Source organism: Scyliorhinus canicula, chromosome 3 (assembly GCF_902713615.1).
Source record: "Scyliorhinus canicula chromosome 3, sScyCan1.1, whole genome shotgun sequence".
NCBI classification, from domain to species: Eukaryota; Metazoa; Chordata; class Chondrichthyes; order Carcharhiniformes; family Scyliorhinidae; genus Scyliorhinus; species Scyliorhinus canicula.
Genome location: NC_052148.1, coordinates 273,153,707 through 273,171,841, shown reverse-complemented (window position 1 = coordinate 273,171,841; position 18,135 = coordinate 273,153,707). Strand labels below are relative to the sequence as shown.

Sequence of the window (18,135 nt, the reverse complement as noted above, 5' to 3'; positions counted from 1 at the left end):
CCTAGCTCTTCACTCTTTCATACACTCATCCTTTCACTCACATTCACACTGGCCATTTAAAGTTACCTTACGGCAGTTAGTACAAAAGATTAAAACTATAGCATTAAAATTTCTTAATGTTTGCTCTCAAAAAGGAGGAAAAACACACACAATCAAGTTTTCATTTAACAAAATAATGATTTTTTTGTCAAACATTACAGCATGGACAACTTTCCTGCACAATAAGATAACCATCAAGTGTTTTAGACTTTTAGATTGTCAATTAATGGTAATAAAGTTAGTGGCTACACTTTAATTTTGCTTCACCATATATTCCAAAGATTCAGAGGTTACCACTGTTGCCAGGATGGAATTTGAAAGCAATGCATTAGGATAAATTTGACAACCACGTAATTCATCAGGGCCTTAACATTTCCAGCTGCTACCAACATGCTTTAGATTTCTTACAGTAATATGACTATCCGTGATGTAGTGCTAGTTTTCTCCTCTGTCTTGCTGCTTCAACCACAAAACAGTGCATCAATGCCCAGGTAGGATTCTTAAATGCCATGCCAAGCTCAAAATTGACATGGTCAAAGTATAAAACTAGGCCAGAAAGATCACAACAGCATTGATAGGAAAACTTATGCCACAGAAAACTTTCCGAAAGATACGGAGACAAATCAATGCAAAATAGTACACCAAAAATACACAAAATGTTGGAAATAGCAAGCATTTTATATGAAAAACAAACATCTAAGCTATAAAATTTGTCTAATTAATGTGACTGGAGTCAGAGGCAGTATTCTTTCCATACAATCCTGAATTGAAAATGATCTACATTGAAAACAAGCTGTTAATGCAGCAATATCATCACTCATTTCTCAAACAATTGTTCAGAAGCATGAGAATAACCCTCAGTATTTCTCCAGTTTCAATTTACTGGTGAATTTAGATAATTTTACTTCATTAGCCTCCAGATATAAAAAGGCACAATTTCTAAACACATCCCTGCTCATGCTTGTCGTTTGAGGCAAGAAGTTTCATATATTTAATTGCTTTTGTCATATACAGGAACAGATACATACCGGTCTGTCTGCAGCACATTAACAAGGTGTTCCATGGCCTGACTGCCCACTTCAAGGCGATATTTCTGAAAATCAAAAATATTAAACAAGAATTTGTGAGGACCAAAATCTAAACACTTCATCATTTCCTCCTCCAGATGGTTTTTGTTTTAATGACGAGGAGGAGGCCATATAATCCTTGGAAGGCAGGAGTCTAAATGGGATGGTGGTACAAAAGAGATCTAGAGGACACAGTGAAATATTAAAAGCCGCAGCATGTTAACAAAACCATAAAAATACAAACAAAGCAGTGGAGGTCATTTACAAGGACATAATTCCTAAAATATTACATTTACGTAGAACCGTGGCAGTTCTGCTTCCTACATCACATTAAGCACATCAGAATCACTATAATGATGACAACAGATTTGAGTACTTCCATCAAGGTCAAACAGGCTAGGGCTCTTTGCTCAAAAAAAAGGCAGAGGAGTGACCTAATAGAGGTCTTTAACATTATAAGTGGTTTGATAGGGAAGATGTAGAGAATATGTCTCCATTTGTGGAGGAGTTCAAAACAAGGGGTCATGAGGAAAATAGTAATTCATAGCTCCTACAGAAACTTAGGCAAATCTTCTTCACCCAGACAGTGGAGAGTGCGTGGGGAATGCAGAACCACATGGATCCGTTTGGCCAAATAGCACAGATACTATTTACGGGTAATCTTGACAAACATGTGGGAGAAAAGAATAGAAGAATATTTTGACAGGGAGAAAGAAAGAAGGTGGAGTGGAAGAAAGGTGGGAGACGGGCATGTGAGTCATAAATAAAGGCACAGAATAGACCTTTATTGGGCCACACAGGCCATTTCTGTGCAGTAGAATTTTAAGTAGATGTCACTCCATGATTGATGCTATTTTCCCCGTTGCCCCGCTTCCACCAACATTACCTTGGTACATTTCTATATTATGTATATTTTACTCAATTTGGATCAAAAGCAAATGCCTAGAGTGATGTGTATTTGCTGAAATGGCAGACTGCAGAAACATCTCCTGCTGGAAGCCAGCAACTAATTATGTGGCCACCAAGAAACACTACCTTAAAATGGCCTGTCTTAAACAAAAATCTGAGGTTTTTGGGATAGTGCAGGAAAATGACATTGAGGTGGATCAACCATGATCTAACTGAATGATGGAGTAATTTCAAGGGGCCAAATCACCTACTCCAAAGCTCCAATAGCTGAAAGGTTAAGTGCATACCTTAGACAGGGCTTTGAGTGCACGGACAGCATCTCTGCGGTCATCCAATAGTGTTGAAGAGGCAACTCTGTCACACAGCTTCTGAACCTGTTCCAGAAAATGAACGGATAACATTGTGATAATCAAACATAGACAAGATTACAAAATCATTTTCATTTAACTGCATGTGTAATTCAAGAATTGGAAGCCTTTGCTAAAATCCAGTAAAGATTAGCTTCTATAACTTGACTGTCATAGGATCAGAGAACGGTTACAGCACAGGAGATAGCCATCATGTCAATGGTGTCTTTCTGAATGAGCAATTCACCCAGTGCCATGTCCCCACCTTTGCCACCTTGCATTGCAAATCTTTCCTTTTCAGATAATGAATTCTGCACTCTCAGACAACAAAGCGGAGAAACAGGACCAGCAACGAGAACAGAGCAGCTCAACACTGAAGGCTTATCCTGGGCAAAATGTCAGCTACTTGTAAAGGAACTCTCCGGCAGGAACGTCATCCAGCAAGAAACCCAACTCGTGAACTGCTCCATCCATCTAGCCAACATCCTGGCTGGTGATTCATTGCAAACACGGACAACAAGACATATGACCAGCCATCTACATCAAGAACAGTCTTACCAAAGGCACAGCAGACTTAAAATCGGATGACTCTGACTCCATCTCCAAAGTATATAATCTGACCATCACAAATGTCTTACATGCCACGAAATGACCTGTGGTTCAACACTGTAATACAGTCTGCAGCACATCAAACAATCTGCACTAATGATTTTAACAGCCAACATCACATGTTGGGGTACCTCAATAACACAGAACTGTCAGACTGGGCTTCTGTGCCTGACCAAAAACTGTTTACAACACAAAAGAATTTGGCACATTGCATGGCCTTCGACAGCACTGGCTGACTGCTGACGAGCTCCTGATATCTTATCCCACCCCCAGACATCGGCCTTGAACTACCATCCATCAAGTCCAAGCCAAAACCACACCAGAATCTGTGAAAGGACAACTGGGATATTTACAGCAGATAAATAGATCCCATCCTTACTTTAAAAACTGCTACCGCTTGGGAAGTCATCTAATTTTCTTCCTGGGGCTACAGAAAAACTTTCAACATCTGCTGAACCCCAGAAAGTGAATGGCTCCTTGAAGAAAACAGGGAAAATGGAGATCCCATGGCAACAGTCTTTTGGGTTCATAGTGGTAGCACAATTGCTTCACAGCTCCAGGTTCCCACGTTCGATTCCCAGCTTGGGTCACTGTCTGTGCGGAGTCTGCATGTTCTCCCCGTGTGTGAGTGGGTTTCCTCCGGGTGCTCCGGTTTCCTCCCACAGTCCAAAGATGTGCAGGTTAGGTGGATTGGCCATGCTAAATTGCTTAGTGTTGGGTAGGGTTACTGGGTTACGGGGATCGGGTGGAGGTGTGGGCTTGGGTAGGGTGCTCTTTCCAAGAGCTGGTGCAGACTCGCTGGGCCGAATGGCCTCCTTCTGCACTGTAAATTCTATAAATCTATTGATGAAAGACGATTCCTCATAAGATGGTGGAAAACAATGGAGAATATTGACTCACCCTCTAGTGAAAGGCCTCTTCTGAGCAGCAAAGCAACAATCACATTTGTGGCCAAGAGCCGAAGCTCGGTGCTGCCACTTCACAACTCCTAATAAGTAGAAGAAGGAACAATACAGCACAGGAACAAGCCCCTCGGCCCTCCAAGCCTGCGCCGACCATGGTAACTGCCTAAACTAGAACCGCAAGTACTTACCGTGTCCTTATCCTTCCATTCCCACCCTATTCATATATTTGTCTAGATGTCCCTTAAATGCCGCTATTGTACCAGCTCCCACCGCCTCCCCAGGCAGCGCGTTCCATATATTTACCACCCTCTGTGCAAAAAAAAACCTGCCTTGCACATCTGTTCTAAACTTTTCCCCACGCACTTTAAACCTATGTCCTCTAGTACTTGACTCTCCTACCCTAGGAAAGAGAACTCTGTCCATGCCACTCAATCTTGGAGACGTCTATCAGGTCGCCTCTCAACCTCAGTCGTTCCAGTGAGAACAGACAGAGTTTATCTAACCTCTCCTCGTAGCGAATGCCCTCCAAACCAGGCAAGATCCTAGCAAACCGCTTCTGTACCCTCTCCAAAGCATCCACATCTTTCTGGTAGTGTGACGACCAGAATTGTACACAATATTCCAAATGACGCCTGATTAAGGTCCTGTACAGCTGCAACATGACTTGCCAATTTTTATATTCAATGCCCCGACCAATGAAGGCCAGCATGCCGTATGCCTTCTTGACCACCTTATCCACATGCGTTGCCACTTCAGTGATCGGTGTGCATGCACGCCCAGATCTATCAGCCTGTCAGTAGTTTAGAAGTTTAGAACAGTACAGCACAGAACAGGCCCTTCGGCCCTCAATGTTGTGCCAAGCAATGATCACCCTACTCAAGCCCACGTATCCACCCTATACCAGTAACCCAACAACCCCCATTAACATTATTTTTTAGGACACTAAGGGCAATTTAGCCTGGCCAATCCACCTAACCCGCACATCTTTGGACTGTGGGAGGAAACCGGAGCACCCGGAGGAAACCCACGCACACACGGGGAGGACGTGCAGACTCCGCACAGACAGTGCCCCAGCCGGGAATTGAACCTGGGACCCTGGAGCTGTGAAGCATTGATGCTAACCATCATGCTACCGTGCTGCCCAGTACTCGCAAGAGTTCTTCCATTTATCAACTCAGATACCGGTCAGCAGGGAAGACAAACAATAACAGAAAAACAGACCTAATGCAGTCTCTCAAGACTGCCCCACAGCAGATAGGTTTCTCAAGCACCTGCACACAAGAGAAGCGGATACCGATCTGCTGGCTACCAATTCAAGCAAAGCAGGCATTGAAAATGAAAATCGCTTATTGTCACGAGTATCCTTCAATGAAGTTACTGTGAAAAGCCCCTAGTCGCCACATTCCGGCGCCTGTCCGGGGAGGCTGGTACGGGAATCGAACCGTGCTGCTGGCCTGCTTGGTCTGCTTTATAAGCCAGCGATTTAACCTTGTGAGCTAAACCAGCCCCTTTGATGGGATTTCCCTAGAATTTGATGACGAACATCAGGTTACAGGGAAGGAAGTGGTGAACAAAGCTGTTTTATCAACATCCACAGTACAGGCACCATTCCAAAGACCTGGTCATAATACAAGGTACTGGTTTAATTAAAGAGAATCAAGTATTCTTTTCACAGGGAAGAGGACCAAGAGCCTGCACCCGGCACCAATTTTTCCGGGTGCAGGCTCTTTTCTCCAACCAGTGGTATCAGCCAATTCTGCAGCTGTTGGGAGTTGTTTTAGTTATGATGATTAGGAAGAATTGGGGATGCAAGGGGAAGGAGAGGTAGAAGAGAAATTGCACAGCTTCATGGAGCAATAGGTCACAACACAGGGGTGCTGGCATGGATCTCATTCCTGCAGAATAAATCGCTGCTGGACAAGTGAATACTGTGAGAAAATAAGAGCCAAAAGCAACCAGGAAGAAACAACCAAACAATAAGCAGGCACCAAAGAGAAATGAAGAAAAGATTAGAGATAGCAGCAGAATTAGGCCATTTGATCCATCGAGTCTACTCCGCCATTCGATCATGACCAATAGGTTTTTCATCCCCATTCTCCTGCCTTCTCCCATAACTCCTGATCTCCTCATTAATCAAGAACCTATCTATCTCTTTCTTAAAGACACTCAGTGATTTAGCCTCCACAGCCTTCTGCGGCAGAGTTCCACAGTTTCACCACCCTCTGGCTGAAGAAATTCCTCCTCATCTCAGATTTAAAGGATCGTCATTTCAGTCTGAGGCTGTGTCCTCAGGTTCTAGTTTCTCCTACAAGTGGAGATAAGGGGATTCCTTAGATACGGGGCCCAAATCTGCTCACAATATTCCAAATGGGGTTTGGCCAGAGACTTATACAGTCTCAGCATTATTTCTCTGCACTTATATTAGAGCCCTCTCAAAATGAAGGCTAACATTGCATTTACCTTCCCAACTTCCAACTGAACCTGTGGTGATATGCATCACTGTAAATACACAAGGGGTTAATGTAAATACACGTAGACTAGATAAACACTAGAGGGAGCACCAGAGACATGACACACAGACACTCAACCAATAGGTCAGTAAGATAGGACACGACTAATGGGCATTCACGATACACACAGAGGTGATACCACCACAGGAAGGCATTACACCAACCCATATAAAAACGACACAGCACACATGATCGTCCACTTTCCAGTGGAGACACTTAGTGAGTACAGACACAGGGTTGATTTGAAACATCACACCCACCACCTGGATTGTAGCAGACTGGTTCGTCAGTCTGAGTAGCTATAGTAGGATTAACAGGAGAGTCGAATCCAAGTAAGAGAATTGTTAACAGTTTAAATAAAGCTATCTCCAAGTCTGAACCTTCCTTTGTCAGAGTGCACATCAAGGAAGCAGCTTATGCTACGTCAAGAGTATAACACTCCCTCTACATATCTATCATCTGAAAACTTAGCAACAATGCCCTCGGTTCCTTCTTCCAGTTTGTTAATGAATATCATGAATAGTTGTGGTCCCAATACTGACCCGAGGAACACCACTAGTCACCGGCTGCCATCCAGAAAAATACCCCTATATCTCCACTCTCTGCCTTCTGCCAGCCAGCCAATCCTCTATCTATGCCAGAAACTTGTCCCTAACACAACGGGCTCTTTTCTAATTTAGCGGCCGCCTGTACAGCACTTTCTGGAAATACAAATAGTTCACTGGCTCTCCTTTGTCTAACTTCCTTATTACCTTCTCAAAGAATTCCAACAGATTTGTCAGGTATAACCTCCACTTGACGAAGCCGTGCTGACTCAGCCCTATTTTACCATGCACTTCCAAGTACTCTGCAATCTCATCCTCAATGTACCCAAAAACAGTCATTTTCAAAGTTGGGGTCATGACCCACGGTTGGATTGGATTGGATTGGATTTGTTTATTGTCACGTGTACCGAGGTACAGTGAAAAGTATTTTTCTGCAAGCAGCTCAACAGATCATTCAGTACATGGGAAGAAAAGGGAATTAAACAGAATTCAAGAAAATACATGAGAATACATAATAGGGCAACACAATATATACAATGTACTACATAAGCATTGGCATCGGATGAAGCAGACGTGGGTGTAGTGTTAATGAGGTCAGTCCATAAGAGGGTCATTTAGGAGTCTGGTGACAGTGGGGAAGAAGCTGTTTTTGAGTCTGTTCGTCCGTGTTCTCCTGCCCGATGGAAGAAGTTGGAAAAGTGAGTAAGCCGGGTGGGAGGGATCCTTGATTATGCTGCCTGCTTTCCCCCGGCAGCGGGAGGTGTAGATGGAATCAATGGATGGGAGGCAGGTTCGTGTGATGGACTGGGCGGTATTCACGACTCTCTGAAGTTCCTTGCGGTCCTGGGCCGAGCAGTTGCCATACCAGGCTGTGATGCAGCCTGATAGGATGCTCTCTATAGTGCATCTGTAAAAGTTGGTAAGGGTTAATGTGGACATGCCGAATTTCCTTAGTTTCCTGAGGAAGTAAAGGCGCTGTTGTGCTTTCTTGGTGATAGCGTCGACATGAGTGGGCCAGGATAGATTTTTGGTGATGTGCACCCCTAGGAATTTGAAACTGCTCACCATCTCTACCTCGGCTCCGTTGATGCTGACAGGGGTGTGTACAGTACTTTGCTTCCTGAAGTCGATGACCAGCTCTTTAGTTTTACTGGCATTAAGGGAGAGATTGTTGTCGCTGCACCACTCCACTAGGTTCTCTATCTCCCTCCTGTATTCGGACTCGTCGTTATTCGAGATCCGGCCCACTATGGTCGTATCGTCAGCAAACTTGTAGATGGAGTTGGAACCAAGTTTTGCCATGCAGTCGTGTGTGTACAGGGAGTAGAGTAGGGGGCTAAGTACGCAGCCTTGCGGGGCACCGGTATTGAGGACTATTGTGGAGGAGGTGTTGGTGTTCATTCTTACGGGTCACGAGCTGGTGTCAAGAAGGTAGTGAAGCCATCCATCGCAGCGTTCCCGATTGCAAGAATAAATGCGCAACAGCCGGATTTTAAAAATGCCGGCCATGACCGACTTTCAGAATGCAGGCAGGCTACACATGCGTGTCGCTCATCAGTGCGCAGACCCGGAATCCAGCAAGAAACACTACCTCCACCTGACGTCAATGTACTGACACAGGAGAAGATTTTTAAAAATTCAATGCAGTCTTCTTGCCTGAAATGGCAGAGAATAAGTCACGTGCCCCAAACTCTTGACGTCACGTGCTCTGGGCCGATGGTGATTGCTCCATTTTGTCAGCAACAGGACTGTAAAAGTTAGAATAGATTGTTTTGTAATAAGGAAGAGAGGGCTAGAGACACAAACAGGCCAGGATATCACAACTAAACCTGCTGGAGAGAGTGGCACAGGAGAGTCCACAACAGGACAAAGCAGTGGTGGTGTGAGCTGTTCAGGAGAATCCACAACAGAACAAATCCCCAACAGGGCAAAGCAGTGCTGGTGTGAGCCCCAGGGCCTCTGATGAACAACCCATACAGAAATGTAATATTGAATGACAAAGCAAGTGAGATCACGAGAACCAAGCATTAAAGGTAAGGGAAAATAGTGGGTCATGAAAGTCAGCCGGCATGTACCGCGAAGATTGGCCGGTTGGTAAAAATGGGTCCACGGAAAAAAAGTTTTTCATAAACTACTCTAAAATCTTAACAGCGACCCAAGTCAGGCCAACCAGCCCATAATTTCCTGTCTTCTGCCTCCCTCTCTTTTTAAACAGGGGTGTTACATTAGCCACTTTCCAGTCTGGGGCTGGTCCAGTTTTGGGGCTGGATTAGCACACTGGGCTAAATCGCTGGCTTTTAAAGCAGACCAAGGCAGGCCAGCAGCACGGTTCAATTCCCGTACCAGGACAGGCGCCGGATTGTGGCGACTAGGGGCTTTTCACAGTAACTTCATTGAAGCCTACTCGTGACAATAAGTGATTTTCATTTCATTTTTCATTTCCCCTGGGACCCTTCCTGCCTCCAATGATTCCTGAAAGAATACCAATGCCTCCACCACTCCTCAGCTATCTCCTTTAGAACCCTGGAGTGTAGTCCCTCCGGCCCAGGCAATTTATCCACCTTCAGACCTTTCAGTTTCCCCAGAATTTCTCCTTAGTGATGGCCACTGCACTCACCTCTGCCCCCGATTCTCCTGAAATTCTGGTATGTCATTGGTGTCTTCCATCGTGAAGACTATGTAAAGTACCTATTCAGTTCCTCGGCCATTTGTTCCCCGTTACTACTTCTCCAGGCTCATTTTCCAGTGATCCAATGTTCATTATTGTCTCTGTCTTATTTTTTATATCAAAAAAACTCTGACAATCTTCCTTTATATTACATAGGAATTAGGAGCGGAGGTTGGCAATTCAGCCCTTCAAGCCTGCTCCACCATTCAATCAGATCATGGCTGATCTCTTCCTGGTCTTAAATCTTTATAAATCAAAAATATATATCTTTCTTGAAACCATTTAATGACTCAGATTGCATTGCACTATGGGGCAGCGAGTTCCAGAAATTCACCACCCTCTGGTTCCTCTTCATCTCAGTTTTAAATTTACCACCTCTCAACCTATATCTGTGACCTCTCATTCTAGATTGCCCCACAGGGGGGAAAATTGGTCTATGGTTTACTTTATCAATCCCATTTAGTATTTTATAGACCTCGATCAGATCCACTCTCATCCTTGTAAACTCCAGCGAGTACAAGCCCAAACTGTTTAATCTCTCCTCATACGACAACCCTTTCATCCCTGGAATCAATCCGGTGAACCTCCTCTGAACTGCCTCCAATGCCGCCACATCCGTCCTCAAATAAGGAGATGAAAACTGGACACAATACTCCAGATGTGGTCTCACCAACACCCTATACAATTGCAACAACACTTCTCTACTTTTATACTCCAGTCCTTTTGTAATAAACTCTAACATTTCATTTGCCTTTTCATTTACATGCTGTACCTGTATTCAGACTTCCTGCAATTCATGAACAAAGACACCCAGATCGCCCTGCCCAGTTACATTTTGAATCTGTTTTCCATTTAGATAATAATTTGCCTTGCTATTTTTTTCAGTCAAAATGGATAACCTCACACTTACCCACATTAAACTCCATCTGCCATATTTTGGTCCAATCTCCTAGCCTATCAATATCCATCAGTAAAATCTTGAGGTTCAAGGACTAACCCCTGCGACACTAACCCCTGTTCCAAAAAATAACCATCTCTGAGACATTTCACAAATTCCTTTCTTACTCGACCCTCCTGACAGTGCAGTACTCCCTAGTATCGACACTCCGACCCTTCCTCCATCCCGACAGTGCAGCACTCCGTAATATTGACACTGCGACCCTCCCTCAGTCCCCCGGCCCCGGCCGTGCCACGCTCCCCCGGCCCCGGCCGTGCCACGCTCCCCCGGCCCCGGCCGTGCCACGCTCCCCCGGCCCCGGCCGTGCCACGCTCCCCCGGCCCCGGCCGTGCCACGCTCCCCCGGCCCCGGCCGTGCCACGCTCCCCCGGTCCCGGCCGTGCCACGCTCCCCCGGTCCCGGCCGTGCCACGCTCCCCCGGTCCCGGCCGTGCCACGCTCCCCCGGTCCCGGCCGTGCCACGCTCCCTCAGTCCCGGCCGTGCTACGCTCCCTCAGTCCCGGCCGTGCCACGCTCCCCCGGTCCCGGCCGTCCCAACAATGCGACGCTCCCTCGGTCCCGACCCTCCCAACAATGTGACGCTCCCTCGGTCCCGACAGTGCGACGCTCCCTCGGTCCCGACCCTCCCAACAATGTGACGCTCCCTCGGTCCCGACAGTGCGACGCTCCCTCGGTCCCGACCCTCCCAACAATGTGACGCTCCCTCGGTCCCGACCCTCTAGACAGCGCAGCACTCCCTAGTATCGACACTCCCTCAGTCCCGACCCTCGAACAGTGCAGTGCTCCCTCAATACTGACAAACAAACATAGAAAACAGAAGAAGGAGGAATCCATTCAGCCCTTCGAGCCCGCTCCGCCATTCATCTACTCAATTAGCCCATCTCTGCCATCCCCCCCAAATCCTTGATCCCTTTTGACCCAAGAGCGATATCTGATACCTTGTTGAAAATATACAATGTTTCGGCCTCAACTACTTTCTGTGGGAGTGAAATACTCAGGCGAACCACTCGGTGAAGTTTTTTCTCCTCATGTCAGTCCTTAATGGTATAACCCGAATCTGGTTCTGTACCCCTCACCATCAGGAACAACCTTCCTGTATCGATCCTGTTTAGTCCTGTTAGAATATTATAGGTTTCTATGAGTTCATGGCCCATTCTTCTGAACTCCAACGAATATAATCAGAACCAACTTCTTTGCATACATCAATCCAGCCAGCCCAAAAGTCAGTCTGCTAAACCTTCGCTGCACTCCTGCTCGAGCAAGAACATTCTTCCTCAGATAAGGAGACCAAACCTGCAATGAATATTCAGATGTGGTCTCAACAAGCCCCTGTATAATTGCAACAAGAAATCCCAGCTCCTTTACTCAAATCCCCTCGCTATGCAGACCAACAATCCCCTCTCTCAATCTACAGCCTATCAGATAATGACCTGCCTTTGTGTTTTTGCTACTAGAGTGGATAACCTCACATTTATCCACATTACACTGCATCGACCATGCATTTGCCCACTCACTCAACTTGTCCAAATCACACTGGAGCATCTCTGCATCCTCACAACTCGCCATCCCACCCAGCATTGTGTCATCTGCAAATCTGGAGATATTAGTTAGTTCCCTCAGTTAAATACTTAACATATATTAGGAATAGGTGGGGTTAAAGCACCAATTACTGCGGTACCCCAGCAATCACCGCCTGAATTTCAGAGGGGAAAAACCATCATTGGCACTCTTTGTTTGTGTACGAACCAGTTTTTTATCTGACAATGTAGCACTCCCTCAGTACTGACCCTCTGACAGTGCGGCACACCCTCAGTACTGACCCTCTGACAGTGCGGCACTCCCTCAGTACTGACCCTCTGACAGTGCAGCACTCCCTCAGTACTGACCCTCTGACAGTGCGGCACTCCCTCAGCACTGACCCTCTGACAGTGCGGCACTCCCTCAGTACTGACCCTCTGACAGTGCAGCACTCCCTCAGTACTGACCCTCTGACAGTGCTGCACTCCCTCAGTACTGATCCTCTGACAATGCAGCACCCCCTCAGTACTGATCCTCTGACAGTGCTGCACTCCCTCAGTACTGACCCTCTGACAGTGCTGCACTCCCTCAGTACTGACCCTCTCACAGTGCAACAAACCTTCAGTAATGACCCTCTGACAGTGTGGCACTCCCTCAGTACTGACCCTCTGACAGTGCAGCACTCCCTCAGTACTGACCCTCTCACAGTGCAGCAAACCTTCAGTACTGACCCTCTGACAGTGCGGCACTCCCTCAGTACTGACCCTCTGACAGTGCGGCACTCCCTCAGTACTGACCCTCTGACAGTGCGGCACTCCCTCAGTACTGACCCTCTGACAGTACGGCACTCCCTCAGTACTGACCCTCTGACAGTGCGGCACTCCCTCAGTACTGACCCTCTGACAGTGCAGCACTCCCTCAGTACTGACCCTCTGACAGTGCAGCACTCCCTCAGTACCGACCCTCTCACAGTGCGGCACTCCCACAGTACTGACCCTCTGACAGTGTGGCACTCCCTCAGTACTGACCCTCTGACAGTGCGGCACTCCCTCAGTACTGACCCTCTGACAGTGCGGCACTCCCTCAGTACTGATCCTCTGACAGTGCGGCACTCCCTCAGTACTGACCCTCTGACAGTGCGGCTCTCCCTCAGTTCTGACCCTCTGACAGTGCGGCACTCCCTCAGTACTGACCCTCTGACAGTGCAGCACTCCCTCAGTACTGACCCTCTGACAGTGCGGCACTCCCTCAGTACTGACCCTCTGACAGTGCAGCACTCCCTCAGTACTGACCCTCTGACAGTGCGGCACTCCCTCAGTACTGACCCTCTGACAGTGCAGCACTCCCTCAGTACTGACCCTCTGACAGTGCGGCACTCCCTCAGTACTGACCCTCCCACAGTGCGGCGCTCCCTCAGTACTGACCCTCTGACAGTGTGGCAATCCCTCAGTACTGACCCTCTGACAGTGCGGCACTCCCTCAGTACCGACCCTCTGACAGTGCGGCACTCCCTCAGTACTGACCCTCTGACAGTGCGGCACTCCCTCAGTACTGATCCTCTGACAGTGCGGCACTCCCTCAGTACTGACCCTCTGACAGTGCGGCTCTCCCTCAGTTCTGACCCTCTGACAGTGCGGCACTCCCTCAGTACTGACCCTCTGACAGTGCAGCACTCCCTCAGTACTGACCCTCTGACAGTGCGGCACTCCCTCAGTACTGACCCTCTGACAGTGCGGCACTCCCTCAGTACTGACCCTCTGACAGTGCGGCACTCCCTCAGTACTGACCCTCTGACAGTGCGGCACTCCCTCAGTACTGATCCTCTGACAGTGCGGCACTCCCTCAGTACTGACCCTCTGACAGTGCGGCTCTCCCTCAGTTCTGACCCTCTGACAGTGCGGCACTCCCTCAGTACTGACCCTCTGACAGTGCAGCACTCCCTCAGTACTGACCCTCTGACAGTGCGGCACTCCCTCAGTACTGACCCTCTGACAGTGCGGCACTCCCTCAGTACTGACCCTCTGACAGTGCGGCACTCCCTCAGTACTGACCCTCTGACAGTGCAGCACTCCCTCAGTACTGACCCTCTGACAGTGCGGCACTCCCTCAGTACTGACCCTCTGACAGTGCGGCACTCCCTCAGTACTGACCCTCTGACAGTGCGGCACTCCCTCAGTACTGACCCTCTGACAGTGCGGCACTCCCTCAATACTGACCCTCTGACAGTGCGGCACTCCCTCAGTACTGACCCTCTGACAGTGCAGCACTCCCTCAGTACTGACCCTCTGACAGTGCGGCACTCCCTCAGTACTGACCCTCTGACAGTGCGGCACTCCCTCAGTACTGACCCTCTGACAGTGCGGCACTCCCTCAGTACTGACCCTCTGACAGTGCGGCACTCCCTCAGTACTGACCCTCTGACAGTGCAGCACTCCCTCAGTACTGACCCTCTGACAGTGCGGCACTCCCTCAGTACTGACCCTCTGACAGTGCGGCACTCCCTCAGTACTGACCCTCTGACAGTGCAGCACTCCCTCAGTATTGACCCTCTGACAGTGCGGCACTCCCTCAGTACTGACCCTCTGACAGTGCGGCGCTCCCTCAGTACTGACCCTCTGACAGTGTGGCACTCCCTCAGTACTGACCCTCTGACAGTGCAGCATTCCCTCAGTACTGACCCTCTGACAGTGCGGCGCTCCCTCAGTACTGACCCTCTGACAGTGCGGCACTCCCTCAGTACTGACCCTCTGACAGTGCGGCACTCCCTCAGTACTGACCCTCTGACAGTGCGGCACTCCCTCAGTACTGACCCTCTGACAGTGCAGCACTCCCTCAGTACTGACCCTCTGACAGTGCGGCACTCCCTCAGTACTGACCCTCTGACAGTGCGGCACTCCCTCAGTACTGACCCTCTGACAGTGCAGCACTCCCTCAGTATTGACCCTCTGACAGTGCGGCACTCCCTCAGTACTGACCCTCTGACAGTGCGGCGCTCCCTCAGTACTGACCCTCTGACAGTGTGGCACTCCCTCAGTACTGACCCTCTGACAGTGCAGCATTCCCTCAGTACTGACCCTCTGACAGTGTGGCACTCCCTCAGTACTGACCCTCTGACAGTGCAGCATTCCCTCAGTACTGACCCTCTGACAGTGCGGCACTCCCTCAGTACTGACCCTCTGACAGTGCGGCACTCCCTCAGTACTGACCCTCTGACAGTGCGGCGCTCCCTCAGTACTGACCCTCTGACAGTGCAGCACTCCCTCAGTACTGACCCTCTGACAGTGCAGCACTCCCTCAGTACTGACCCTCTGACAGTGCAGCACTCCCTGTCTGTGGTGTGGAGTTTATTCTAATCTCCGCACTGGGATGTGCTCCCATGTCTCTGACACGCCGCCCGGGCTGGGCCCGTGCCCGGCTACGGTGAAGCCGCTCCCTCAGCAGCAAATCCAGGCCGAGGCCTGGGGCCTGGGTGGAGCGGCATCGGGTGGATGCCGGGAGGCCCCGGCGGGCAGGAGGCCCCGGGGGGGCGGGGAGCGGGCGGGAGGCCCCGGGCGGGCGGGAGGCCCCGGGCGGGCGGGAGGCCCCGGGCGGGGAGCGGTGGGGAGGCCCCGGGGGGGCGGGGAGCGGGCGGGAGGCCCCGGGCGGGCGGTGGGGAGGCCCCGGGCGGGCGGTGGGGAGGCCCCGGCGGGCGGGAGGCCCCGGGGGGGGCGGGGAGCGGGCGGGAGGCCCCGGGCGGGGAGCGGTGGGGAGGCCCCGGGCGGGCGGGGAGCGGTGGGGAGGCCCCGGGCAGGAGGCCCCGGGGGGGCGGGGAGCGGGCGGGAGGCCCCGGGCTGGTGGGCGGGGAGCGGGCGGGAGGCCCCGGGCGGGCGGGGGGGAGCGGGCGGGAGGCCCCGGCGGGCGGGAGGCCCCGGGCGGGGGCGGGCGGTGGGGAGGCCCCGGGCGGGCGGGGAGCGGTGGGGAGGCCCCGGGCGGGCGGGAGGCCCCGGGCGGGCGGTGGGGAGGCCCCGGGCTGGTGGGTGGGAGGCCCCGGGCGGGCGGTGGGGAGGCCCCGGGCGGGCGGGGAGCGGGGGGGAGGCCCCGGGCGGGCGGGAGGCCCCGGGCGGGCGGTGGGGAGGCCCCGGGCTGGTGGGTGGGAGGCCCCGGGCGGGCGGTGGGGAGGCCCCGGGCGGGCGGGGAGCGGTGGGGAGGCCCCGGGCGGGCGGGGAGGCCCCGGCGGGCGGTGGGGAGGCCCCGGGCGGGCGGGGAGCGGTGGGGAGGCCCCGGCGGGCGGTGGGGAGGCCCCGGCTGGCGGTGGGGAGGCCCCGGGCGGGGAGCGGTGGGGAGGCCCCGGGCGGGCGGGGAGCGGTGGGGAGGCCCCGGGCTGGTGGTGGGGAGGCCCCGGGCGGGCGGGGAGCGGTGGGGAGGCCCCGGCGGGCGGTACTCACCGTCTCGGCGCCGCTGGGCTGGGGCCCGGCGCTCTGGCCGCCCATCACCCCGCGGAGGAAGTTCATGTTGGCCCAACGGTCAGCAGCCGAGCCTGGCGGGCACGGGGCGGGGAGCCGGGGGGGCGGGCGGCCCAGTCACAGCACCGATCCTAATCCGCGTCAGCGCCGCCGGAACCCGGACTGCGGAACCCGGACTGCGGCTCCGCGCCGACGTGGCAGCGCCAGGCAGCCGGGCCAGCTGCTTAAAGGGGCAGCGCACCCGCACTTAAAGGGGCAGCGTCCATCCAGCCCTGTACAATTCTCAGGCACAACACCAAGGCAGCCTGACACCATGTAAAGGCACAGGACCAATGCAGCCTGACACCATTTAAAGGCACAGCACCAATGCAGCCTGACACCATGTAAAGGCACAGCACCAATGCAGCCTGACACCATTTAAAGGCACAGCGCCAATGCAGCCTGACACCATGTAAAGGCACAGCACCAATGCAGCCTGACACCATTTAACGGCACAGCACCAATGCAGCCTGACACCATGTAAAGGCACAGCACCAATGCAGCCTGACACCATTTAACGGCACAGCACCAATGCAGCCTGACACCATGTAAAGGCACAGCACCAATGCAGCCTGACACCATTTAACGGCACAGCACCAATGCAGCCTGACACCATGTAAAGGCACAGCACCAATGCAGCCTGCCACCATTTAAAGGCACAGCACCAATGCAGCCTGACACCATTTAAAGGCACAGCACCAATGCAGCCTTACACCGTGTAAAGGCACAGCGCCAATGCAGCCTGACACCATTTAAAGGCACAGCGCCAATGCAGCCTGACACCGTGTAAAGGCACAGCACCAATGCAGCCTGACACCATTTAAAGGCACAGCGCCAATGCAGTCTTGTACAATTTAAGAGACAGCGTCAATGCACTATTGTACAATTTTAATGATGTGGAGATGCCGGCGTTGGACTGGGGTGAGCACAGTAAGAAGTCTTACAGCATCAGGTTAAAGTCCAACAGGTTTGTTTCAAACACGAGCTTTCAGAGCACTGTTCCTTCCATTCACCTGAAGAAGGAGCAGTGCTCCAAAAGCTAGTGTTTGAAACAAACCTGTTGGACTTTAACCTGGTGCTGTAAGACTTTTTACTGTATGTGGTAGTATGCCTAGAGGTACTACGGTACCTGGGAGTGTGAGCTACCATTGATGGAGAAGGCTGACTGCTCATTGGCCCAAGTGTTTGCATTTCATTGGTCAGAACGTAAGGTAGCTCTGCCCAGTGAGGCGGGGTATAAGAACCCGTGTTGCCCAGCAGCCGGCCTTCTTTCTGTACTCGGGCTGCTGGGGAAACATTTTGTTGATTAAAGCCTTCAATTCGGACTATATCCTCGTTTCAGTAGTTATTGATATCGCATCGCTGTACAATTTAAAGGCACAGTTCCAATGTCGTCTTGTACAATTTAAAGACACAGCGCCAATGTAGTCTTGCGCAATTTAAAGGCTCAGCATAAATGCAGCCTTGCGCAATTTAAAGGCTCAGCATAAATGCAGCCTTGCACAATTTAAAGACACAGCATCAGTGGAGCCTTGCGCAATTAAAAGGCATAGCTCCAATGTAGTTTTGTACAATTTAAAG

General features: G+C 51.1%; 1 protein-coding gene across 6 annotated transcripts in view; it reads right to left on the bottom strand.

Moving 5' to 3' along the window:
- uso1 (USO1 vesicle transport factor) overlaps window positions 1-16,714 on the bottom strand; it is an 83,035-nt gene extending 66,321 nt beyond the window's left edge. For 3 of the 6 annotated variants that reach the window (XM_038792857.1, XM_038792859.1, XM_038792860.1), the window contains exons 1-3: window positions 16,498-16,712; window positions 2,303-2,389; window positions 1,068-1,132 (exon numbers count right to left, since the gene is read on the bottom strand). In XM_038792857.1, the coding sequence (XP_038648785.1) occupies window positions 1,068-1,132; window positions 2,303-2,389; window positions 16,498-16,563 (218 nt within the window). In that variant the 5' untranslated portion in view covers window positions 16,564-16,712. Of the gene's footprint in view, window positions 1-1,067; window positions 1,133-2,302; window positions 2,390-16,497 lie in introns of all 6 variants that reach the window. The other 3 variants (XM_038792854.1, XM_038792855.1, XM_038792856.1) reach the window with 2 other exon arrangements.
- Between the last annotated feature and the right edge of the window lie 1,421 nt (window positions 16,715-18,135).